The 26969-nt window shown below is 45.8% G+C and overlaps 3 protein-coding genes across 3 annotated transcripts; 2 read left to right on the top strand and 1 right to left on the bottom strand.

Moving 5' to 3' along the window:
* Positions 1-363: 363 nt before the first annotated feature.
* Positions 364-8800, top strand: LOC119212498 (urotensin-2 receptor). The gene is made up of 2 exons (XM_037462942.2): positions 364-2056; positions 8664-8800. The coding sequence occupies exon 1, from the start codon at positions 920-922 to the stop codon at positions 2006-2008; it is 1089 nt and encodes a 362-aa protein (XP_037318839.1). The 5' UTR covers positions 364-919; the 3' UTR covers positions 2009-2056; positions 8664-8800.
* Positions 8313-22811, bottom strand: uts2r2 (urotensin-2 receptor 2). The gene is made up of 9 exons (XM_037462944.2): positions 22620-22811; positions 21630-21856; positions 20419-20494; positions 20296-20338; positions 19049-19113; positions 18356-18412; positions 18045-18198; positions 14237-14360; positions 8313-8845 (listed from the first exon to the last, which is right to left on the bottom strand). The coding sequence occupies exons 1-9, from the start codon at positions 22685-22687 to the stop codon at positions 8709-8711; spliced, it is 951 nt and encodes a 316-aa protein (XP_037318841.2). The 5' UTR covers positions 22688-22811; the 3' UTR covers positions 8313-8708.
* Positions 22784-26759, top strand: hexd (hexosaminidase d). Its single transcript, XM_037462940.2, has 12 exons — positions 22784-23229; positions 23306-23407; positions 23488-23603; positions 23806-23893; positions 23988-24152; positions 24229-24412; positions 25010-25081; positions 25180-25378; positions 25477-25638; positions 25743-25850; positions 26298-26387; positions 26487-26759. Exons 2-12 carry the CDS (start codon positions 23321-23323, stop codon positions 26680-26682), a joined length of 1467 nt encoding a protein of 488 aa, XP_037318837.1. The 5' UTR covers positions 22784-23229; positions 23306-23320; the 3' UTR covers positions 26683-26759.
* The last annotated feature ends 210 nt before the right edge of the window (positions 26760-26969 follow it).

Below are 26969 nucleotides of genomic sequence, written 5' to 3' on the forward strand. Positions count from 1 at the left end.
GGGGTGCACCTAAGCCCAGGGAAATGAAAAAGCACAACCAAATAACTGAAAGTGAAGGTAACTGAAGGTGAAGGTCTACTGAAGGGGTTTTCTGTGCGTGTGAATATAACACGGATGCGTCTCCTTCACTGTTCATATCCAACGGGCCTATAGTTTTTTGGGACGTAAACTAATTATGGCAGCAAACGAGTCTAAGTGTATGGTTTACTTGATAGTGAGGATTTAATTGCACTCACTACCCAATCTAAGCCATTAAGTGCCAACCAACGCAGAGAAAAAGAAACAGATGAACACTGACATTTTTTAATATGAAAAAGAGGAACATTGATTGGATTGGATCTGTGGTACGAGTCAGGAGCGGCGGGCGTGTTTGATTATCAACAGGTTGTCATACATCTGCAAAATGGCACACAGGAGATTAATTGGCAGATGTTTGGGGGGAATTTATTTGTAATTTATCGAAATCATCAACGCTGCAAATCTGCGCGTAAAAGTGCCTCTCGCTGCATCCGATGCACGGCACGAAACTTTTACCAAGCAGTACTATTTATTCCATTTAAACGATGCGGAGAACCGCGTGCAAGGTGGCACCTATTAGACAGCTGCATGTCTTGGTCCAATCGGTTGTATTTTCTGAAAGAAGATCTTCAGAATGAGTGTCCTTCGGCGGTGACGTCAGGAGCAAAGAGCAGCAGGCAGAGCGCAGAAGAGGCGGCAAACGAAAGAGGACATAACCTGTGTCAGCCAGAGCGCATCTCCTCGGCAAAACTTCTGCGGCTCAGTCCGAGAGCACGGAGGACAGCAACAGAACCACCCTAACAACTAAAAACACGAAAAAGACGCGCAAACGCACACACACACACACACACACACACACACACACACACACTAAAGGAAGAGAAGACCGTCGCTGCGAGCGATGAACAAGTCTGTCGGTTTGAACGCGAGTCCGCCGCAGCCGCCGCGGGTCGGCGGCTCCGGGACCGCGGACCACGAGCTCGTCATCACCTCCACTTTCGGGACGCTCCTCTCCGTCGTCTACATCGTCGGCGTGTCGGGCAACGTGTACACGCTGGTGGTGATGTGCCACTCGATCCGCTTCGCCACCTCCATGTACATCTCCATCATCAACCTGGCTCTGGCGGACCTGCTGTACCTGTCCACCATACCGTTCGTGGTGTCCACCTACTTCCTGAAGGACTGGTACTTCGGGGACGTGGGCTGCCGCATCCTGCTCGGCCTGGACCTCCTCACCATGCACGCCAGCATCTTCACGCTGACCGTCATGTGCACGGAGCGCTACCTGGCCGTGACCAAGCCGCTGGACACGGTGAGGCGCTCCAAGAGTTACCGCAAAGCCCTGGCGTGGGGGGTCTGGCTGCTGTCGTTGGTGCTCGCGGTGCCCATGATGGTGATGGTCACGCAGACCACCAAGGAGACACCGGACGGGGGCGTGAAGCGGATATGCGCGTCGACCTGGGCGCCCCTGGTTTACAAAGTGTACCTGACCGTCCTGTTCGGCACCAGCATCATGGCGCCGGGGCTCGTCATCGGATACCTGTACGTGAAGTTGGCGCGCACGTACCTGGAGTCGCAGCGCAACTCCGAGATCAGCAGAGGCAGCAAACGGTCCCCCAAGCAGAAGGTGCTGATCATGATCTTCACCATCGTGCTGGTGTTCTGGGCGTGCTTCCTGCCGTTCTGGATCTGGCAGCTGCTGTCCTTGTACCGCACCGAGCCCCTGAAGCTGGCCTCGCAGACGCGCACGTGCATCAACTACCTGGTGTCGAGCCTCACGTACAGCAACAGCTGCATCAACCCGTTCCTGTACACGCTCCTCACCAAGAACTACCGAGAGTACCTGAAGAACCGGCACCGGAGCTTCTACCGGTACACGTCGTCGTTCAAGCAGCGGCCGGCCAGCCTCTACTCGTGGGGGAAGTCCGCGTCCTCAAGCAATCAGTTCGAGTTCAACTCCGAGACGCTTGCGATGGGGGCCATGAAGTGACTTGAGAAGCACGTGGGAGGCAGGAGAAAGTTTTTGGAGGCGCAATAGGTACGTGTGGACCGAGTGGGCCCGCGCGCCCTATCGGCATGGCGCAACTTGGATTTACATTAATTCCATTTTTCATTTAGCAGACGCTTTCATCCAAAGCATCTTAAAATAAGATAAGTGCGTTCAACCAAGAGGGTACAGACTCAGAACAACAAGAAACTCAAGAAAGTACAATTTCTTCAAGAAAGTCACACTACATTAAGTGCCATAAGTAAGTGCCATAGTACAGGTATAGTCCAGGTAAAGTCCAGGAAAGGTCCAGGTATGGTCGAGGTATATTCCAGGTAGTCCAGGTATAGTCCAGGTATATTCCAGGTATAGTCCAGGTAAAGTCCAGGTATTTTCCAGCTAGAGGGGAGGTATTTTGAGGTTATGTCTTGAGGTGCAGGCTATGGGCTTTCCGCTGTTCTGAATTCATTGGGAAGCTCCTTTCACCATTTAGGAGCTTGATTCCATTTGATCAGGGTTACACTAATTAGATTAAAGTGCTCATCATGGTCAACTGGAACTAATGTATTTTTCTTTAAATAATACATTCCTTTGAACTGGCAAACTCCTATTTGGTATTTTTAAATTAATGATTCATAAAAACTACAGATGAAGAATTGCCTTAAAAAATGCAGTTAAATTATTAATGCTTTTGTCATTCAGATTCAATGATTGTATTCATCCAACATTAAGTCTTTATCATTACACAGTTTAGTTAGGTTTAGGCAACAAACCAACTTAGTTAGGATTAGGAAAAGATCAAATCTGGGTTGAACATATTTAGGGAAATGAAATTACTTAAAAAAGCAATTCATGCAGCTAAATTGACTTCTCACTTCACTGAGGAACAAACAGCGAGCTCCTTCGGTCAATAATACTTTCTTTCTTACCAATCCACCTCCACTTCGTGTATTCTGTATTTTTTTTCAAGCAAAGAGGACATTTTCTCTTGTTAGGGGAGAACTGAGGGTTGTTTCCTTTATGCATATCCTGCTTCGCCCCGAGGCCTATTGAACCCCATCGGCACTCTCTGAGAAACAACTCATCCTACAGTGCCCTGTGGTAATAACTGGCCATAGTGGTAATAACTGCATGCGTGATAATATTAGGATGCCCTGAATCTCATGGGGGGCCTGGGGCAAAAATGTGCTGTCCGGCCCTTACTGATTCCCCACCGATATTTGCTGAATACCAACCAGTCACAGCTGGAAACGTCCAGCCCAGGACCCAGTGGTTGTCTGTATGGTAATCATGTTTCACCATCACAAGTCATCACAAGCTAGTTGTTGTTCAGCATTCAAGTTGAGTTGGGGCCCACAGCTTCCCAGGGGACTTTTTGTAAGATTTGTATACACGCCACCGCCTACTTAACACTAAACGCATTCGCAAACCATACGCCTATGCTAAAGCGATGTGTGGTCATTTGATTAAACAAAAACGTTATTAGGAATATGCATCATGGGACTGCTCCTGCGGGTACATCCTCCAAACGTGCAATGCGGCATCAGCATTTGTAGTTTAGCCAGCGACATCCGTTGAAAGTCGTTCCCCTGTCTAACCTACCTCTCATTTCCTGTCCCCTATGCTCTGCAAAGTCTCTACCCAGGGCACAAAACAGACCCCAAATGGTTTGAGGTTCCCAATACAACATACAGAGCATTAATGAACAGCACACAGCCTTTTTTATGCATGCGTAAAGATAGTTGTGGAATGACTGCATCAGCAGAGAATAAAGTTGCTCTTCCTCTTTGTGTTATCATACAAATATATGCATGTATATGCATTTTAGTATCTTAATACTTATACTAGGTTCTGAAAAAGGACCCCTTTATGACAGAGGTCTTCAAAAGGGGGTCTGCGGAGGTACCTACTGCATGGGGGTGGCGAAATTTTTGGTTGATAAGACAATTTAGTTTCTTCCAATTATTTTTCCACAAATTTAAATGTCTTCAGAATCAGAAACAGAATTGTACTTGCTGTCTTTAAAAACACCTCAACACGAATCCAACATACTTTAGCGAACGGATAAATTGATGGAGAAAACGTTATCTTTCAGTCCGCAATACACACATTAAGCTCCCCACAGGACTTCCCCCAAGCTGGTCACATGTTCATTCACAGCACCTTTCATGCAAATACGACAGCTCAGGCACTATCCAATCAGATCGCGAGGAGATCCTCACGTCTAGAAAGCGCAAAGCTCAAAAATAAAAGTTGGCGGACCAAACGTAGAATAGGGGGCCCTGCTCCATCTCGCCATCAGTTTCGGGGACCTTGGCCGAAACAACGAGACAAAAACAACTTAAAATATTTTGCAACTAATTTAATGATCCAAACAAATTCAGGGGCCCCTTATGGTCTTGGGGCTCTTCCGGGTTGGTAACACATCCTGCAAGGAGTTTGTTTCTACCACACAAGAACAATCATTAAAGCACCAAACATTCTATTTCCCCCAACAATCTCATGCTGAGTTAAGCGAGACGGCTGTTTTGCTTTGTGGCTGAATTTAGCGAAGAGGTACTGATTTGAGCTGCAGGGGCGAAGGGGGGCGCAACCTGATTTGGCAATTTCTTTCACTGAATTTTCCCGTATCCTCCCACAGAGGCTACACACACTTCCGCTACGCTGGCAAACTCCGGGCCCACACTTCCTACTGCTTCGAATTGGGCTTTGTACGCCCTGTTAGGCAGACTCCACTGTGGCCTACTTACCTCAATGAGGAGGATGGCACTTCAACAATGTGGAAACTTTATCGTTACATTATGCTTATTTTTTACATATTGATATTGAGATCCCGATGAGGGGATTTGCTCCGCATCCATAGAGACTGGAGGATCACAGATAAGGTGACGGACCCTTCTGTTTCGCGATGTTCCCTGAGGCAGGTGTATCCGACTGAGTGATGCATAAACGTACCTCATGTTTTATGGAGAGTTCATAACTCTTTAATTGAGATGGCCCCTTGTACTGAAAGGAAGCTCGTTTACTCTAATTTGACTGATTAAATACTACTCTGAACATCTGCTGTGAGGCTGCCTCGTCCTCTTTAGACTCTTTAAATAAAGTGTGTAAGCGAGACGGATGGTAATATTATGCACAGTTCCTCCAGCAGCAAAAGACTTGATCATAGACACTGTCCGGGTGATATCTAGAGCCGTGAGATTTTCAAGCCAATGTCCCAGGTGGAATTGCGCACTTTGACTGCGTGTGTTTGCAAGTCAAATGTCACAGACTCATGCATAAATGCATTGTTGCCGATGCCCCTCTGTGCTTCCCAAAACATCGCCACACCACTGATGTGGCTAACACGCAGCCCGACAACTCCTCTACAATACAAGATCCGCTCTGTCTCGGATTATCAGCTTGTGGCTGCATGCATCAACATTCATGAGAAATGTAGGAGGGATTTATTGATCTCTCTCTCTCTCTCTCTCTCCTGAGCCGGCAGAAAACGATTCATCCCCGAGCTGGAGAGGAGCGCTGTTAGTTTTACCGCATTCCAACGCCTTCTTCTTCACCCGCGAGGCATTTGACAGATTCAATTGTTCATAATGTGCAGTAGCCTAGAAAGAAGTAGACGTAGTTGTTCTCACTTTTCGTCACATGATGTGTACTAGCAGGTCTGCTGACTCCTCACACCCTCTGAATCGCCCCTTCTCTTAATTGGCCACTGGCTAATGAAGGCCACTTGGTGTTTCACAGTCCAGTGCATCCACAACCTCCAGCTGCTGCTCTGCTCAGTTTGCTCACTTGTGGCTTGGGCGGTGCATTTGGCTTACCGCTACCAGCTAACATAAATACCTGCAGGCAATATGAAGATTATTTAGAGAGGAAACTGTGTGCATGTAAAGCAAAAACTGCACTTTTTGTTTGAGAACAGAAGTTTATTTTGAAAAGACAATACCTAAGGTATATATATATATATAAGCTTTATACCTGAGTCAACAATTGACTAGTAGACTACATTACATTACATGTCATGCCATAAAGATACAAACGCAAGAAAGACAAAAGTGCAAATTCATCAAATAAGCCGATTTACAACTTGTTGTAGATAAGAGTCATTATAAGTACAATTGAAGTGATACAATTTGTTAGTCTTTTTAGTCAGGGAGTCTGAAGTCAAGGTATAGTCTGAAATAGTATTTTGGCCACTTGATGAATTAAAGTCCCACATTGTCCTATTAACTCCCTTATGTCTACGCAGAAGATTCTCTATTGTTTTGAAAGGCTGTGAAATTAACACTCATAATTTATATGATCATTTGAATCTTTAAAATCAACATGAACATGAGAACACTTAGACCAACTTGCAGTTAAAAATGATCAAAGCGTTTCAAAATAGATCTAACTAAATTCAAACTATATTCTAAAGATAATGAAAAACAACAATTTTTGATTTAACACCATATATTTACTTTGGAGACGTTCTGAAGAGAAAATGACGTTTAAATGACCCAATGCATGTGGGATGCCTCAGGTGACTCCATCAGAGGAGTCTGTTTGTTCATCAGAAACTTAAGACTTTACTGCTTAACATTTTTTCTTTTCTTTCTGAATCTAACAGCTTTAAACAGACATCAATGCGCAGGCATGGCTACATAATAGTTTGGGAGGAATTTAAAGATCGACGTCATCTTCATTACAAAATACTACTTAACGTTGACAGCATTAAAGGGTGGTAAACGAATGGGGTCAAAGACACGAGTAGAAGTTTGGATCGACAACGTACCTTCCGACCCGGTCGATCAATACGTCACGAGAGCCGGACCACGCGATTGTGTGATTAAGTCACCGGAGCATTTCCTTTAAAGATGAAATAAGATCGATGACTCCTGTGATGGGAAAACTACCCACGCACACCGGGGGGAGGGGAGGGGGGGGGTACCGCTCATCTTTGAGAGTAGATTAAAGAACGTTCCCCCGGGCAGGCTGAAGCACACGTGATGACCCCGTCACAGCCTGTGCTTTCCTCTTTGTTGCTATTTCACAATAATGCATCCAGCAATCGGCCACCGGCATCCCACCACCCACACAGCGCACCAGCATGTAATACAAAGTCCCCCGGGGGCTGAGGTGAGCAATATTGTGTGATAGGCGCAGTAGTCCACTAACATTTAGAGATGGTGGAGAACACTGTAGCGCTATTGAATATTGAAAATCTATTGGAGAAGTAAACAGAAACTAGACTCAACAAATGCTGTTGTCTGCTGAGCGTATGAATAAGCCCCCTGGTTGTCAAAACATTTACGATATTACAAATGACTAAGATTTTTGTTTCGTTGTATATGCCAGAACCTGCGGCGTAATTGCAGGTGCTTCTGGAACGTTGCAATGTTTTCAAGTATTTCTCGGGGCTAAATTGGGCAAAAATTAAAATTATATCAAATATTACCTCCTAACCACAGTGAAACACAAATGAATTATGCCCAGGGAAAAGATTTCCGTGCTCTTAAAAGGTTTTTTGGTAATGCTGGTTAGAAATCAAAAGGAATGTAGGATAAGAAACTAAATTACTTTCGAATTTCATGGTAGGGTTTGCAGATGACGTGTGAAACCAACAGAACAAGCAAATCCACTGGTATGGCCTTAAAATGGAAACAGCCAAGGGTACTTTAGACTGACGTCTGTTATAGAGCACAACAGACCTGTCAGTGTGAACAAGGTCTGTTCACACTGACAGCCCAAAGCAGTTCTTTTGGCCAACCCAGTTGCGTAGAAGAAAGTCTGAACATCAAACAAAACATATGAAATGCGAAAATGTCCACACTAGAAGAAGATGAATCACCTTCGGCACTACATTATTTGTGTAAAGTTGAACTTGTAAGTGGTCGTAACGTTTACATGGCATGGACAAAGAGATGACAAACGTATGCAACTAGAAACTGTAGAACGGTATCAGTACAGGTTTATGTTCACTTTGCTCCGAGTTGCTGTGTGGAATAAAAGGAAAAGGGATCACGACGGCTTAGGAGGTCAAGAAATTAGGCACAGAAACAACAACTTTTAGGGTATGTATTTTATTTCAAACAGTCTTCACCCACCACACTGAAGTAACTGGTAACATACTAGCAAGAGTACTCACTCCTGGACAAGGAGAGGGTTCTTCTTAGAAGAAAACACCTCATGGGTCATGGGTGGGGGGCGAGTGTTAGTGGGGACTTTGTGATTCAGCAGGAGATTCGCCAAGAGAGTGACAGCTTTCGGTAACAGGAATAACACACATTCTCACTTGAGCCTCTTTCACGGTCGGTTTCAGCCGAGAGGGGCGATCTCTGCTGGGGGTCGTCATCCTTACGATCAAAAGGACACATCAAGGGCCTGATTGTAGTAATTATGATGGTTGCAGTAAAAAAGAAAAATGTAAAAAAAAAAAGAAAGAAAAGAAACCACTGTAGAAAATTGGATGACATGTTACGAAGTAGGAAATAAGAAAAGTAAGAAAAAAGTGTTTGTGCTTCTATTCTGTAGATAAAGGCCACGAGTCAGTATCTGCAGATGTTGGCCGTGCAGCTTCGGGACCCCAATGTGACGAGTAAAACCTCACTTCTTCCTTCCCCTCCTTTCTCCTTTCTCCCACTCCTCCCCACCCCCCCCCCCCCGGTCGCCCTCTGTGCAGGGCTCGTCCACGCCAGTAGGCAGCACCATCGCCCGCGGGCCGCACTCAGGGCATGGCGGGGTCCGAGATGGCGTGCGCCGGGTCACAGGTGAAGGACACGGTGATGGCGTAGCGCGTCCCCCACGCCACCTTCTCCACGCGGTGGAGGTTCTCCGTGCCGGAGGAGAAGAAAGAGACTCGTCCTGCACGAGGAGGGAATGAGAGGGACTTTTTAAAGACGGGAGACAACAAGTGGTTTAAATAGCAACATTTTCAGAAATATGCTTATTTGCTGTCCCTCTAAGGATGAGATATACAGGACGTGGCATACAAAATGGAAGCAAGAGAAAGTTGCTTGTTTGAAAATGCAACAAACATTTTAGCTATGTTAAAAGTTATAGGTACCCATTGAGAAAAAAACAGCGTGGCTTTGGAAAATGAATGAAATAAAAAAAACAACAACCAGTATTTAGTCTATTCATTGAGCACAGATTATTTTAAGGATGAGTTACATGGCTTCGGTGATTTTCACCTTTTACTCCAGTTGTTATGCTAAACTAGGCTAAAACCCGACGTGAGCCAAATTTTTATGAGCTCCAACGTGCAATTTGTAAAACAAAACCCACGCGTTTTCATCTCTCTCTCTCGCTCTCTTTATGTTGAACGAACAATAGACATTTCGATAATGATTGAGTTAAGTCTTTGCCTTTTCCACTCTATATGCTAAACTATTCTCACTCCAGCTTTGTATTTAATGCACAGACATGAGTACAAGTAACGATGTTCACATTTCAATCTTGGAGACAATGAAAAATAAGCTAATTCCAATATTTTGTCCATTCAAAGTATATAACGCAACGTTGTTCTTGAGACTGAGAGATGTTTGACGCAGACTATTACCTCTGGATAGATTCTGTTTATTTATCAGATGCGTTGCTCCGGAGGGCCAGCTAATGAGCTTGAGTCGTTTACACGCCAGCCTGGTTCCCTCTGACCTCCACCTACTCGGTCTTTGCATTAATATGTAAATAGCTGGTCTCCAGTTGTGAGAAATAATTCATGTTTACATTTTAAAAGTTTTCATACTCTGGATTTGTTACAACACTTCAAGGTTTTTGCCTTTGTGTTATCTCATTATGTGACTATGAATAAAAAGCTGGAGTCATTGTGCACCAATTAGTTTCCTCCGTTTTCCCTTTGAGAAAGCGCTGATGACTTGTGTGTGTGTGTGTGTGTGTGTGTGTGAGGTTGAATTCCCCTGCCAGGGCACCGGCTGAGGACGTCAGGGGAAATTAGGGCTTGCAGCAAAACAATGAAATGTACACTGAAAACCCTGAGATCGGGAAATAAGAAGAGACTGGTGCACACACACAGACACACACACACACGCACACACACAGAGTGTGAGTGGGAAGACAATAAGTGTTGGTCTGCTTGTTTTATTTCATTGAAAAGGAAGGCATCGTGCAAGTACTCAAATTAGCCACACAGCTTTAGATAACTCCCTAGTGAAAAAAAAGGCACCAGTCAATATGGCCGTTCCCAGTGCATGCTGGGAAGGGCTCAGCACATCCAGTGCAGCCAGGAGAGCAGATTAGTGGCAACACAACCGGGGGACATTCAGAGGAAATTCAACAATATTCACACTCTACCAGCAATCCAATTTAAGGGCATTTGTGACGTTTAGCGTAAAAAATGCTAAAATTAAATGAGCCTTAAAACAAACAACGTTTTGGTATGTTACCTGCAGAGTAACCCTCACTTTATTTCATTTACTTTTACATAAATGTTTTTTATTGGTATTTTGGTAAAGCTCCTGAGGTGCCAACAGTGTCCGAGATTTAGGCTTAACTTGCTTTCCTTGAGTATATCAGCGGCCCTTTCTGCTCGGGGATACCATAGGAGGGGTGTAGTTTGGTGTTAGTTTAGGTTTGCCACCTTTTTAAAAGAATTTGGAACTGTTCTTGTGAGATGCTAAATCTGAACTTTTACTTTTCCGGTCCATTAAAGCACCGTACCTTGATCGAAACCGCTGCTTTTGTTCCTGACTGGAAGAATATGTGTCGCCTCTGCAGAAACCAATGCGTTTGTTTTTTCAGGTGACCCCACGTACGTAACATTTCTTCACCTATAGAGGTCCTAAATGAAACTGGAGCTTTCTTGAGTCGGTATCTCAAATGCACGAACATCCCTTTTAAATAATTGACCTATGTAATAATAACAGTAAAAAAAAACGTCTCAACATAATGCCACATGGACCAGCCTTTGAGGATATTTCCCATTTGTTTTAGTTCAAATGAACAAGAAAATGCCCATTTCAATATGTCGCCTGGTTGCAGCTAACAGTGCTATCAATTCTTACAGCGCAGATCGAAGCGACGGTGCTGACACTGCTAAACGATGCCGTATGACTCTTCAAGTGTTAGTACTTGGAAGATGATTTACCTCCCAAGTATTTTTTTAGGCTCCGTGGCACCACCTGTCAGGCCGAGGCTGGGGTTAAACGTCTCGGCTCAACATAACAGGCGCGCCCATGAGCAAAGTGAGGTCAGGGGTTAACACGCACACAACAGGACAGAAAAGGAGTGACCGCTGAATGGTAATTAGCTGAAATAAAAGCACTCGATAACATAAAATATGGGTTGCTCTCGAGACTGAACAACCCTACTGTGGCCATATTCAAAACCATTTTCATGAACAACACAACGTTCCCTCTTGTTTCCCTAAGTCATAGCAATATATTGCTTTCAGGAATCAATCCGTTTTACTCAGCACTATCACTGTATCATCCGGTGTGTCCCGCAGCATTCAGACTCCCATGAGCAATGAAGCACGAAGATCTAATGGAGAATAATCACCATAGTGGGTTCGACTTGCAGTTTCTGCAGATCTGCAAAGAATCTAGAATCTGCAGATCTATGTTCAAAATCGTCTCAATGTCTACACCTTTGAAGTACACAATGCCCACAGCACCTTGTGAAACCCTCCCCCTTGTGTGCCAAGAACAATTTGAGGGCTTTTCCTTGTGTTCTGTGTTTCCAGAAGCGCAGTCGCCAAGGTCAAGCTGGCGGGTGTCAGCCCGGCTGAGGCTGTTTAATTCCCGCGGCAGGTCAACCCCCATCGGCTCCCCCCGAATGGCAGACGTGCCTCCCCCACCCCGTCTGTGCTCTATTTGCTTTGTTTGTATCTGCTTCTCCCAGCCAACCGGCCTATCTTTTCATTGCGTATCATCTCCTTCTCCCAGCCATTTCCTGTCCATATACCCACCGTCTCCCTCCCTCCCTCCCTCCCTCCCACCTCCACTCTCCCCCACTCCTTTGCAACTTTGCACAATGTTTCCACTCCAGCCCCCTGTGCAAAATATCATTACGTTCTTGACTTGTGTTCTCTGCCATTTCCTGATTGCCGTCTTGGGGGAGTTATAATTACACCTTATTCATAGTTGTTGCTTCAAAGAGCCGCGATTATCTCAGCGCGGTAATCATCCCTCCGGACGCGCGGATCAGCCTCTCACCGGGTCGAGCCCTGTCTGTCAACCCCCCCCCCAGCATGACGCCGAGGCACATGCTCAACGGGGGTCGTGCGTTTTGGAGGAGAGAGACAAATGATTGGCGTGGTTTTGAGGCGACTCCCACCCGATGCACCTGTCAAAATTAAAAATGACGCCCACAGGTGTAATCAAAAGTGGTCTCGCCAGCTGCTTTGATGAGCACGTCGCAGACTAAATGTTCCAACTCCGCCGGGGGTTCATCCAGAACCGCGGCGAGACACGACTTCTCCCTGGTCCCCATCCCTCCTCCTACCTCTGGCAGGTTTAGGATACACAGTCGCCATAATCTACGCAGTTTGGAGGTTATCCCCGCTCCGCTGAAGCAAGGCGGCTGTCACGGGGGAGACGGGGCATCGGTCGCTCTTTATTAGCATACGTCCTTCAGTCTCCGTTCCACGGAGGCGGGAAAAGTGAAGAATTGCGAGCGAGGAAAAAGAGAAGGGTGGGGAGGAGGTGGATTCAGGGCCGGGTCGATGATGGACAGTGGGCCAGGTAACGGAGGGAGGGGAGAGCGGTGAGCGGGGAGGAGTGGAGGAAGGGACAAGGTGAACGGAGACGGCAGCGATCAGATGTGATGGAAGGTGGAAGTTGTCAGGGAGAGGCCTCGGGAGACGGCTTCCCCGCTGGGCGCCGTTCACTCAGCCCGCGCTCAGTCAGAGGGGGACAACGCTCGCCGAGGACAGGAAGTCAGGGCGAGGCTTACACTTTTTACAAAAATTAGCATCGGACCAATTCCGCAACCCTGATTTGTACAATCTAGTACAGTGGTTCTCAACTGGTCTGGCTCCGGGACCCACCCATCACCCCTTAGTGACAAGATGCGACCCAAATCGTTAAGGGGGGGTGGGGGGGGTGCTAGCGGTGTTGACGTGGGTGCTTTCGCGTTCTAATTGCCGCGCTGACTGAAAACATGGACGGGCGAGCCGAAAAAAACCGACACTCCACTGTCCCTTCAAAATCAAAGCACAGGATGACATTTTTTATTTTTATTTTTTTTTATGCAAAGGCCCGCGACCCACTACAAACGGGTCCGCGACCCACTAGTGGGTCTAACCCTTACCCTAACCCTTGAGAAACACTGATCTAGTATGTAGTGTGTATACTATAATACATCGTTAAAGCTACTAAGGACAAGTTATCTTTAATCAAAGAAAGTATTAGAATAAAAATGTGATTTCCAATTCATTTGAATTGCATTTTCTGTAAATATATATTGTTTACAGTGACTGTAGGTCGTTTTGAAATGATGCTACACAGCAGCCATACCATGGCTTTAACCATTTTGGAAGCATTTCTGTTAACTTGATAGGAAAAACAAATCCGCCAATTTACCTTCTTTCCTCCAACCCCATTGCCCCCCTGACCCCTCTGTGTTTGAGTGTTAATACATTTCAGCCAACCCCAAGACACATTTTGCCTTGGGGAAAATCAAGATGAATAGTTTACAAAGCTTAAAAGCTGTAAAAGTCAAAACAGCCGAGCAGATGGGATGAAGATTCAAAATCCAAGTCCTGGCACTTATGCCAGGCGCATTCCTTAAAAGTGAGCAGATTGCTGGCCCTCATTTTCTTTAGCCTGACCCCAATTTCCTCTTTCCACTATTTTTTTTTTATTAAGTCACAGGTAATTGTTCTAAAAACCATGTGTTTTTTTTCTGCATAGGCAACTTTAAAATATCCATTCACTCACAGCCTTAAGCACATTTTATTAGGTTCTATAGACACACAAAGACCCCTGGATCCCTCAGACGTCCCCCCCCCTCCCACCTGAGATCAAGAAGCTGTTATGTCGTACCCTCTGGGTACTACGTTGGAGGTAAAGACTAATCCCCTGGACCTTCAGTCAGAGCTGCTGATTACCGACTTACAAGAGGATTACGCCCACTAAAACACCCTCCAGATGCATGAAGCAGCTGTGTACAGCAAATCCAACTTGCGGCTGTAATAATACAATCTTTTGTTTCTTTTTTGTTTTGGTTAATAGGCTCATAGACAAAGCCAGGGGTGTTACCCTATTGATCCATGTCGGCTGGACTGGCCGTTACCTGCTCGAGGTTCCACCGTCCGGTTGGCATTTGGATCCATGAAGATGAATCTTCCTCCGGTGAAGTCGGACCCGTAGTCAGACAGGTACAGGAGTGAAGTGTAGTCAAATGAACCGTAGGTCACCTGACGAAGGGCGAGAGAGGAATGAGCATTAATCAAAGACTGCAAATGTTCACCGTCTTAGGTCGGCACTTTTGCATGCAAATATCTCTTTATTGAGTCATTCCCCAAGGCTGAATGTTTGAATGATGAGAGGGGGGGGGAGAAGAACAAGAGACCATTATCTTTGACTTAATGTGTATTGTGTAATGATAAATCGAAATACTGACTTTGGGGGCCGGGGATCGAGCAGCGATCGCCCGTTTAGAGGACAGGCCGCTCTATCACTGAGCCTCTATCGTGCTGCCAGTAACAAAGTGCGAAGGAGGAAGGCACGGCCCAGATCCAGGACTTTTAAACTTGGCCAGAAGTGCAGCCATGACCCGTTATTTTTTTTGAGGCCTTGAGTCAGTGACGGAGAACGCTTTGCGTTCTCATTTGTCAGTGTCACATGTTTGTTTCTGTGTCGTCACAGATGGCTGTTTGCCATTCAAGGGACTAGTAATTAGCATCCAAGTACCTCTGTCAATAAAATGAGAGCAAATGAAAACGATGAGCTATTGAATGCATTTATTTTGCCTCATTTATAGTCAACATGTTTTCAATGACAAATGCCTAAAGTGAGGTTGTGCCATCTCTGGGGGATTTAAATAGAAATGCCTCAAATGTGATGGATTCAGAGCAGTATGATCTTTATTTTTCTCCTAACATCAGAGCACTGCAGTTTGTGCAAATGTCTGAGCCACCATCTGCCACGATTTTCTGCGTGTACCATTAAACATTAATAAGCCCAACCTCCAAATTCTAGTTAGTTTATAATTAGTTCAGAAACTTCAGCAATATTCTGATTATTGCGATTTGCAAACTTTGGTCTCATTTCACATGTCACACAAACAGAGCTGTTTGCTTATGTAAATTATTGGCATTATGTGTTGCTATCAACTGTTACTGGAGCAAACTCAGTTAAGTCTTTAAGACGATTTCATTCCCATTTCCAATTTCGGAGGTAAACGGAATGTAACATAACAGTCAGGATATCTCAATCTCCCCTGCACACGTTTTTAAATGACAAGACCCAAGGATTCAAAAACCCATTTAGACCATCGGACCTGATTCCAACAGTCTCTCTTTTCAGGTGTCTAAAACGTATTACGTGAAACGTTATCCCGGTACCGCTTTGAAGAGCCTCGAAAAGCGGTGCTGCCTCGTGAGCACTCGACACGGCGGCCCCCTGGACCCCTGGACTCCATTCATCCCGCGCGTCCCCGTTTTGACGCACTGACAAGTCTCACGTGGCTTTCCCTCCTCCAGGCGCCCCGGAGAGTAACGTGTGCGTCTTCTCTCGTGGGCTCACCTGCTGCCGACTCGGCACCCGGACTGCTCGCCTCAAAAAGGACCTTCGGGACTTCCTTTGATATGGATGGGTCTAAAAGGCACCTCACAATACCCAAGAGCGATATATAAAATGCGGGGCACGCTCGCGCGTCACACTGGCGCGACCGTTAATGCCAGTAAATGGATCGGGGTTTAAAGAGGCATCGCGTGGCCCGTTAATGGCAGTGGCTGTTTTTTTCAACCAAAAAAAAAAAAAAAAAAAAAGAGTCGGGGGATTCATTTTGAATTTTTTTTCAGGCGCTTTCACTTGATCTCACCTCAAAGAAAAAGACTAACAAAGTGACCGCCTGGGACTATGAGGAGCCGCTGAAAGAGCCACGGTTCAGAGAACACTGGCGACTTTCGGGAATCCCAGCGGGCAACTTTTCAAGGTGCACGACAATTAGTTGACACTATGAGCGTGTCTCTCGGGGGACGCCGTCCCCGCTTGAGTTTCTCACGCTGTCAGTAATTGAAGTTCCTCATTAGCGAAGAAGGGATCTGAAAGCCACTGAAGAAATTAAGTATTAAACAAGGTCTAGAATATTCATTAGCAACAAGGGGAACACGATAGACTACTTTCAGCTGGGTTGAACACGGCGGTACACACATATGCATTACCAGGTTATGAACTACTGCCCTTAACCCGTCTACTATATTTAAAGGGTTCCTTTGTACCCAAAGCATATGTGTGCTTGGACTGCCTCTGGCCATTGGAGGCCATACGACCGGATTGTACGCAGATACCTGCATACAGGCCACGTTTTTAGACGTTCCATTTACGTTCCTGTGACAATCACAGTGGTCTGTTCAGAAAATCGGAAACAACGGCGAGCTAATTTCCAATGTGATAATGACCATAGGGAATGAATTCAGCATTAAATGTTGAGTTTGAATGCAGATGAGAGTAGAAGCAGAAGCAGGTCAGGGTGTGCAGCCCCAGATACATAGAACCAGCACAAGTGGTGTTAACTCATTCCTCGGGCCACACATTTCATCACAACCTAAACGTGTTATGATGAACGTGTCAGCTGACATCTTACAACATGCACATACAGCCTCATTGAGCAACGCTTGGCCCGAAATTCTCTCTTTGTTTTAGGGTTTCAAACAACTCCTTTGATATATTTTTGGCTCTTTAGCTGCTAGATGCCCCCACCAACATTACCATGACCACTACTTGCCAGCCTGGTGTGCCTGTGGCTTGGTACTGGGCAGATATTTGGGGCTAAAATAAAAGCTAAAGCCTGACATAGAACTGAGGTGTAAAAATGAATAATTGCAGCTTTAAAGTGTAAAAGAATAAAAACCAAATCAATCACTGGAAAAAAACCTTTTGATTACTTTATTAACCTGCAGGTGTTGATATATACTTCAGCAGCAAGTCAGTACAAGTTCATACATGAAGAAACTGCATTTGACACTACGACTGCTGCCACGCCAGCGTATCAGCGGTATGATCGATGGGGAGAAAATCCACCACTAAAAGCCGCCCAGGGCCATTTATATTTAAATGAGGGTTAGGTTAGTCAATTAGCAGCAAAATGGCAGCGGAGACAGATGGGGAAGAGGCGTCGGTCCTCACAGATAACATTATTCCAGCTGCCGAGGGCCAGCGGGAGCAGATGCCATGACAAATGTTAATATGGACGAGCCAACTGCTTAAAGCCTGAGTTCAAGAAATAGCACGAGCAAAGTAAAGACGGACTGTTGACCTCTTTGTCACGTAGCCAGAGAGAAGCAGGTAAATCATGTGGGAGATGCTTCCAAAGCTTTATCAATAAAGCCAATTAATTACATCACCAGGGCGGTAAATTAAAAAAAAAAAAGAAATCCCAGAAATATTCAGGGAGGTCAGCTGTGTTACACGCAATAATCGGGTTGATGGCCTTGGAATGACAACTAAAATAAATATACACTCTTCCAGGGAGAGGAATAAAGGTACCCAGTAGAATATCCACGTTTGAACTAAATGAGATGTAAAGCATTTAAACGTTTAGAGTGAAACCGCATAACCCCCCCCTGAGAGTGAGCACAGTAAATTATTTTTGTGAGCATGTATCTAAAAATGGAATTATTTCCATTCCAAATCATACCATGCTACATACATAGAGGAGGACTGAAAGGTGGATCCGCTGGGAACGCTTTGCATTCAGGTCAACCCAGTCCCTCCAACATACCAAGACGATTTCCATGAGCCCATTCAATCAGAGCCGATGTGAACCAATCCAGATCTTCTGCCTCTGATTACAACTCAAATGTCCCAGACTACTGTGTGCAGGGTGTGTGTGTGTGGGGGGGGGGGGTTCCAGGGTCTGTGATGCATTGCGTTACCTTATCTATGTGTGGGTGCCAGTACTCGTCATGCTGGGTCTTTGCCAGCGTGCTGTTGATCCTGGAGAAGAAGGTGGGCTTGGTGAGGTACATCAGCGTCCGGTCCAAACCAAACGTCTCAGCGATAGCGGCTTGGATTCGCTCCCGTGCGCTTCTAACGGTAGAACAAAAAAAACGCACAAAGGTCAGATATCAACTTATGACCGCCATGGAGGAATAACGTTGCCAACACAGCACCACCATTTCAATGTCATGTCACTTTTTAAAATAAAATGAAGCGGAACTTTGCAGAAAAAGGATTCCTCATTCACCTGTAGAGCTGAAAATCCTCTTGCGTGAACACATCACTGATCTGATCCCCAAAATACCTGCAGCCACAATCCCGGCACACGACCACAGAGGCGGCCGGCATTCAGACACCGAGCCAATCAGAGAGACACGAGTGGACGGACACAAACACAAGCACAGACACGGGAACAACAAACAAAGAGAGAGCAGAGGAGATGGGACCTGTTAGCATAAATCAACCTTTGTGATGCAGCCCATGGTGCACCATTAGACGGGTGTGCAGCCGAGCCGTCCAAACAGAGATGGCAGCTTCAGGTGGGGGGGGGGGACATCGCCACCGACTCCTGATTGAAACATGCCAAACCGTCCCTGAGGAGCGAGGTGTGTGTGTGTGTGTGTGTGTGTGTGTGTGTGTGTGTGTGTGTGTGTGTGTGTGTGTGTGTGTGTGTGTGTGGAGGGACCAACAGAAAAATTAATGACGGGGGAAGGGAGGCTGGGGGGAAGAGCAGGTGATCAAAAAGAAAAAGAAAACGGGGTTCTGGTGAATGTATAGGAACCCCTTCACCTGGAGGGGACGGCTCACAAAGACCGGCATCGCTAAGATTGATTTTTTTTGTTGCGGTCATGCCAATATTACATGGTATACAGGATGAAATTTCACGCTGGCTTAGAATAGGCTTTCTGAAAAGAAAGAAGACAGTGTGTGCTTTTCCCACCTGTAGATGTTGACAAACTGTTTACCCATCGACAGCGCCCCAGAGTGAAGGTCCAGTATGGAGGCCTGGGAAAAAGAGGAATTAGTGCAAATTAATGATCAGTTGGGACTAATAAAACCTGGCGCTTAATGCTCTTGTTTCAAAGTTTATTGCTGCTCCCTCTGGGCCTTCATTCCCATTCTGCCCTTTGCCTGTTATTGCTTGTCAACTCCTTTGGGAACACTGCCCTGTTGTTACCAAAACAAGGAAGTTATTTTCTCCGCAGCCCCCCCCCCCCCCCCCGCCCTCACTCAATAAGTGTCATAACACTCCATAAACAGCCCCTCTATTATTATTGTTTAGACTCAATTACAATCTTGGTGGGGCGAACCGACCGGCCCACGGGACGGGGTGGGGGGGTGGGGGGGTATCGCGGGCATGTGTCCATGTGTAGAAGGATCAGCAACCTTTTTTTTCCCTCCCCCGCTGTTGTGTACCTGTGCTAACGTGGGGGTGTTCACCAGGACACTGGAATCCCCCCAAGTAATTGGATATCACTCCTTATATGTATTAATCAAAGATACGTATACGAGGAGTGAAGGTTGCTTTGTGCACTGCTGTTATGAAGCCTTGACTTTGATTATCTTACAGTCGCCATCTTGCATCACGGCTTTTGCAATCAATGGGACGTGGAGGCGCCGTATCAGCGCCGTCCTGTCAATCACAGTTAGATGCGCTCTCTGTCCGCCGTGTGTGTGCGCGCATGCGTCTGTGTGCCCATCGGGACAAAATCCCCCCATGTGCAGAGGCCGCATTTTGGGATACAATTGATCCGGAGTCTACCGGTGTTTTTTAATGTGTTGTAGTCGATCAGTCACTTGGATTTAGTCTAAAAAGGAGAAAGTGTTTGCGTGGTGTTCTTAAATCCTATTGACCACGAATCGACAAAGCGTTGATTCTACTAACAAGTCACATCTGTGTGTCTAAAGACACACAGACATACAGGTGGTGAGAACGGTTGCCCTGGGTGACACACCTCCTTTCACTGCCTGCAACACGCTGCACGTCTATCGATGGGTGAAACGAGCTAAAAGCACCTTTTCAGACCCTTTGAATCAATGTTAGCGGTGTTAACGGTTAAGAATGAACCACAGAGCACCAATCCCTGGGAAATAAACAAGAAGAACGGACGGGCCTGTGGTCACGTGGACCCGAGTCTGCCATCAGTCCCCTTCCTCCTGTGAAAGTATTGCAACGGCCATACTCACTCCTCCATCGGAGCCGGCGAGCGACAGCCCCCTCTCAGCCAGCCTGCGAGTCGGAGACAGAAAAAAAAGCGCTGTGAGTGAATCGGCTGCACCGCAGCGAGGGGAAGGACAAATGGTGCTCACCTCCTGAGGACCTGAGCCTCCTCCCTCGTCACCACGCCGTCCGTGACGGCGCGCCCACACCTCTGAGGGGTGCACCCTGGGGGACAGACACACGTGACAGCAGGATTTGGTTAAGGAAACAAAGGAGGGAGCAGCCGGTGGTATTTTAAAGGCTCCTTTAAAAAACCCAGCTGAAAAGGACAAATCTGGAGTTAATCTTCTAAACGGCGGAGCAGTCTGTTCACATAAACATTTCCCCTAGTACAAGCTTAGAAATGATCAGACCAGCTGTCTCCCTCCTTATATTTTCAAATTCACGTTAATATATTCATCGACATTCATGGCAACAATGTGAATGAATAAATTAAAATATCCAGCAAAACTTTTCGATGTATCATGTGAGCAAAAAGACATGAAAGAAAAGTCCCAAATGAACTTCTTTTTAATCTGCAGAAGCACAAAAATCATAACCCAATAAATAATGGAACTGATGAGGGATCGTTATGTAAAAGATGTGTGAGAATGATAAAAAGCCATCCTTATAACAGAATAACCAACACCGAAAACTTATATATTCCATTTCTGAGACCGTAATAAAGAACTTCCATTTCAAAAGGCAACGGGAGAAGAAATTATGCTTATCTTTGTATTTCTTTATGTCATGTCATTCTTAAATTTGGATATAATTTTTTATATCATTGGGTATACGGTGAAGTCTCACTTCAACAGATAGCGGTGTGTGTGGAATCTCTTGTCGTCTATAAAGGTAAACAGCTAGTATTTGTTTTTTTGCTGCAGCACAGTTACAGTAACATCGGGCCTGTCTTGTGCTACGTCGCCATCTAGGGGATTGTTACAGTTTCAAGAATGAAAATATTTTGTACTAAATTTTTCAAACCTTCTCAATGCATTTTTTTGAATGACAATATGACATAGGAAATTCCATTTGATTGATTAGAGATCAAAGGCTGTGTGAGGTATCCTATATTCCTCGTCGGCCCTCTAATTTAAACACCTCATCTGCATTATCGAAACCATCCAAAAATGGTTGACGAAAGTCTAACGGCCACTGAGGATGATGGATGACAAAGTCTAGCAGCTTTCCTGAGTTAAGAGAATCCAGCAGCCATTTGGTTTTTATCAAGCGGGCTTGGCTTCATCTCGGCCCGGTCGTGTTTACACAACAGGGCGGCGCCGGCTGACCGCCTGGCAAAGTGCAGCAACGGCCTCACCTGGGTAGCGCTTGTGGTTGTCGTAGTCCTCCGAGCACTGGACCGAGAAGAATCTGGGCTGGGGTGAGACCAGCTCGCCCTGGCGGACTAGCGTTTCTGTGACGTCGCTGTCCAGAAAGGTCACGCACAGCCAGATGGCCGCTCCACACAAGCACACGGCGAACAGCAGCAACGCCACGAGCCCTCGGGGGCCCCTCCACGCCGATCCCTGCCGCAGCGCATTACCTCTGAACGAGACACAAAACACAGGCTCAAACCACTATGGCAATGGGACATTTTCATTGCAAGAACATATGGACAAGTTTAGAAGGACTCAATACGTAATCTTACTAAATTGAAAGATTTAAAATCAACCAATTTCTGACATCACCAACAAACCTGAGTCAGTTGGTACGATTTGAACGCTAAACCAGCAAAAGGAGAATATACACAATCAGCTAACTAAAACTTTTGTTGTGAGAGTAAGTCAGAAACAAGCCATTCAATAATCATCATACTCCTTGTGATAGTGTTAAAAACTTTAAAAGGTTGTCATAACATACAACAATAGACAGTGGAGAAAAGTTAACTTACAGAAATAAATAAAAGTAGAAAAGCACTATCTATTTGTGTCATCATTAATAAAATATATGCAATTCACTGGTATTCATGCAACTATCAATTTACTTTACCATGTACGTCAAATTCTCTATGATTTGTTAACAATATTGACGTAACGTTAATGTAAGTAATCATAAATTTGGTTTAAAAATGAGATTAAAAAAAACTACGTACACAATCAAATTATTCAAATACAGAATAAGACACCTCACGTAGTAGCATGTACACAATTGATTCTCTTTGAACACTTTATTTAGCATATAGTATCAATTTGAATGTCACATTAGGTCCTAGTTAAGGGTCCCCCCCTCATTCCCGGTGACGTCACTTCATTGGCACTCCCACCAGCCTGCACACAGGCAGCACAATAGCGTCGTTCCGCTCACTCACCTTTTAATTTTCTTCTCTATCTCTGTGGCATTCGCGCCTTGTGCATTCCTCATTCGCAGCAGCGCCATTTTGACCCCAAAACACTTGCTACGAAGCCTCAACTAACTCACAGGCATACACGGATGTTCTGGCCTCGACTAACCATGCCGTGGCACCCGCTTACAGCTCGCTCGTCCCAGCGCCTGAATCCCTCCACACTTCCGCGTACACGCGTGTCCGCGAACCCATTGGCTCCCTGGGAAGAGAAAGCACTGTTCCCATTGGTCCGCGTACAGGTCCAACTGGGTTCCACTGTAGCTACGCAGTAGCAAAAGACAGACAAACTCGGGCGATTCGCTATTTCTGTTAATCCCTCCATCCCGTTTTACGGTTTTAAAGACGTTTTACAGCACATAGCGTGCGTACTTCTACCCATTGCTTTGCCCTTTGAGACTAAACTAATCGATTTCCGACACCGTGTGTTTACGTGGAAGCGACTGGAAGCGCTGGACGTTTCTTATGCTGAAACAAAGGTTGATCTGCCTCAAAACAATAACATCCTCGGAGGAGGACCAGTCCTCTCTGATATCCATTCCCATTCCCTGTCCCTGGCTGGGTGTCCGTGCTCCCGGTGAGTCAAACAAGCAAAATATCGATCAAGTGTTCATTAACACCCCCCACTATTAAAATGGTCTGTGTGCTTGCAGTCTGTAATCGGCAGAATGAAGAGTCCACCGTGGCCTAAGGGAAAGAAACTCGTCCACCTGGATTTGAAAGGTGCCCCCCCCAGGCTGGAATACCTCCACAAGGTAAGGACACAAGTGCTCCCTCTGTAATTTGCTGCACCACTCTTAACTATTTCAAAAGAAATCCACGTTGTGTGTTTCAGCTGATCGAGCTGTTCTCCAAGCTGGGAGTCGACGGCCTGCTGGTGGAGTATGAGGACATGTTCCCTTATGATGGGGACCTGAAGCTGCTTCAGGCAACAGCCCAGCCAGCTTACAGGTGTAGTTTGGGAACGCCTAGGCGCTGTCTGTTTCATTCCAGATGTAGTGGCTGGGTGTATTTGTGAGATCATACAATACGATTGTTATCCTTGTTTGGGATAAAGAGATCAAACGTAATGTGCAAGTCCAGGTTGCCGTTAAAAAAAAAAGCGTAGGTTTCGGGGAGTTCAATGTCTGTGTGCTGCTTGTACTGTTCTCAGCCGAGATGAGGTCCTGTCGATGCAGGAATTTGCCAAATCTAAGGGCATGGAGGTCATCCCACTTGTGCAGACCTTTGGCCACATGGAGGTGAGGCGGACTGGAGCTGTTTTTTGTTGGCTACGAGTCGGTGTTCAACATCACTCTTTGATGTTCACCATCCGGTGTCCGTCTTCTGTTACAGTTCGTGCTGAAGCATCGACCCATGTGGGGCCTGAGGGAGATGGCGCCGTGTGTGAGCACCCTGAATCCCCACCGAACGGAAGGGGTGAGGCTCGTGATGGAGATGCTGAGGCAAGTGGTGGAGCTACATCCAGGCTTAAATGCACTGCATATCGGAGCAGATGAGGTACGGGTTGGTCTCTTGTCAGATGTCAGACAGACAGACACCACTTCTTCATTTCTTCTTTTTATTATCCTTTAAGGTGTACATGCTCGGCGAGGGGGAGGAGTCCAAGCTCTGGTTGGCTTCGCCCGGACGTACTGTGGAGCAGCTTTTCCTAAGCCATGTGACCAAGGTGGCTCAGGCCATCAAGGAGGCGTGGCCAGACATGACCATCATAATGTGGGATGATATGATGAGGGGCATGAGCCAGGACACACTAAAAGGTACTGGTTCCCCACTAAACCCCTTGAGCAGTGATATCTGAATAACATTGGAGGCGTTTTAAAGGCACAGAGGTGCCTTTGCAGTTTGAAGCAGAACATTATCTAAGAAACACAATGTGTGTCGGCTGGTTGCTCATTTGAATTAAAATACATACACGTCATGTGAATAAAGTAGAAGCTCTATGATTCTAAGCTCCCATGTATCGAGGCAGCTTACCAAGGAGCAGCACGAAACAGGCAATTTGATGTAACTCACTTCTAAAATACGTTACTAAATGCATAATAGTGAATGTGTACATTTACATGCTAAATCTAGTAATATAATAGTTAATCCATTCTTACTTATTTTACTTAACATACTTCCTCCTTCACTGAGTGCAGATGGGTGAATAATAACAGCTACAACAACAATGATAACAATCCAATATCCAGAAATAGTGGGGAAATGAAAGACTTTTCCTTATGCTGTAACCGTCCAAAAGATCTCTGGTGGCCTTCAATCCAGTGTTTTGAACAGCCACTTGTTTAAACATCCATGCACTCCAACGTGTCTTATTTAGACTGTTTTCACTGAGCTTTTTTTTATCCATGTCACAGCTAGTGGCCTAGTGGGATTGGTCCAGCCCATGTTGTGGGACTACACCCCTAATCTAGATGTGGACACAACTGGTAGGGAACAGTATACCGTGGATATTAGTACTCAAGCATCGGACTCTAATACAGTGACAGATACTCGTTGCTAGTGATGTTCATTCCATGCTGTCCAGTGTCTCTGCTGGAGAAGTACTGCCGTGCCGGGATGTCCGACCTGTGGGCGGCCAGCTCCTTTAAAGGCTCCACCAGTGTTCACACCTGTGTGCCTAGCACGCAGAGACACGTGGATAATCATGTGCAGTGGCTGAAGGTGGCTGCCGCTTTATCTGCCGCTGTAAACCTGCAGGGCATCGCCATCACAGGCTGGCAAAGGCGAGTATTGGAGGGATTCTGTTCAGTTTCTTCGCGACCTTGCACATCTGTGTACGTGTGAAGCGCTTTACCTGATCTGCAATTCCGCCCACTTCCAGGTACGACCACCTGTCGGTGCTGTGCGAGCTAATGCACGTGGGCCTCCCCTCGCTGGCGGCCTGTCTCCAGACACTCAGCCTCGGGGAGTTCAGCGCCGAGGCTAAGAGCAAAGTAGCCGAGAGACTAGGTATCTCCTCGGTGGAGGTCGAGGCCATGGGGAGGTGAGGTTTCTTGTTTAATTATTATTATTATTAACTACACAGCACTGTCTCTGTATAGTGTGACTCTCTCAGGTTAACAGGGTTGTGCTCGTTGTGGTCTCCAGGACAACCGAGGACGAGTCGCTGTTCCCGGGAAGGAGGCTGGCTGAGTTAACTGTGGAGCTCGATTCACTGCTCAACTCGGAGGACATACGCTTTTTTGAAAACAACATGTGAGTTTTAACGCAAGGATTTGTTTCCAATATCGCATTGGCCTAAAAGGGATGGTTTGACTTTCATTTGCTAGAAGACCGATATGTCTCTCAAGTTCAAACATCAAAAAAGAAGATACAGCCAGCAGCTCATTAGTTCACCCTCTGGTGGCCCAACCATCGCCAAGCAGAGCCGTTTAGGGGAAATCCCTTCATCATAATGCTTTGAATCCAGCACCTTTTTTTAACTTTAGACTAAGCCAAACTAGCTGTTTCCTTTTTACACTCATCCACTGTGCAAAGATAAGCTGTCCGGCTGCAGCTTCTTATTTAGCATACGCATCAACCTTCTCAGCGAGATAATGAATAAGAATAACTATTCTTTAAACCTCTTCCAAAAAGTTATTTTCTACACTTATTCCTGTTTATAAACGAGAGCTGAATAACTGAATGTCTGTGCTACTGTAGGTATGTTAGAGGTTGGTTCAGCCCTTACCATCAACAGAAGAAGATGGTGAGCCCTCTCATCGCCATGCAGATTCAGAGCACAGCATCAGCGTGAGAATAACCCGTTTATATTACAGCTACACACCTAAATCTACCAAATAAATATGTTAAGCATTTAACAGAAACCCCCGTCTGCCCACATCTTCTTAGGTATTTGACGACGTTACAAGAGAAGGTAGAGGCAGTGAGAGAGGAGATGGTGCTTCTGTACCCGGAGTCGACAGCCCAGGAGTGGATTGTTGAACACGTCAGCCCCGTACTGGCTCCGTTGCAGAGGATAACGCAGGATATCACAGCCTGCATCAATGAGATGGTGCCCTCCAATATTTTGCAGACTCACAATTAAACTGCATAATTTGAGTACTGTGTAGATTTCCGCTAAACGTATCAATTGTAGCAATGACATTAAAAAAAAGACTTTGAGTTTGTGGTTCTAATAATTTTATATTATTTCCCCTAAATGTAAATACAGAAAATAAAATCAGTTTCCAGCCGAGCACACAGACATTCACCATCTGCCATTTAAGCGTTGATGATTCCATGCACTTTAATGAGGTTTGTCCAAAGTGTTTGCCTGAGTCCACAAAAACACATAAACATTAAAAGACAGAACAACAACAACAACTCCTGAAT

This window comes from Pungitius pungitius, chromosome 21 (assembly GCF_949316345.1).
Source record: "Pungitius pungitius chromosome 21, fPunPun2.1, whole genome shotgun sequence".
Lineage (NCBI taxonomy): Eukaryota > Metazoa > Chordata > Actinopteri > Perciformes > Gasterosteidae > Pungitius > Pungitius pungitius.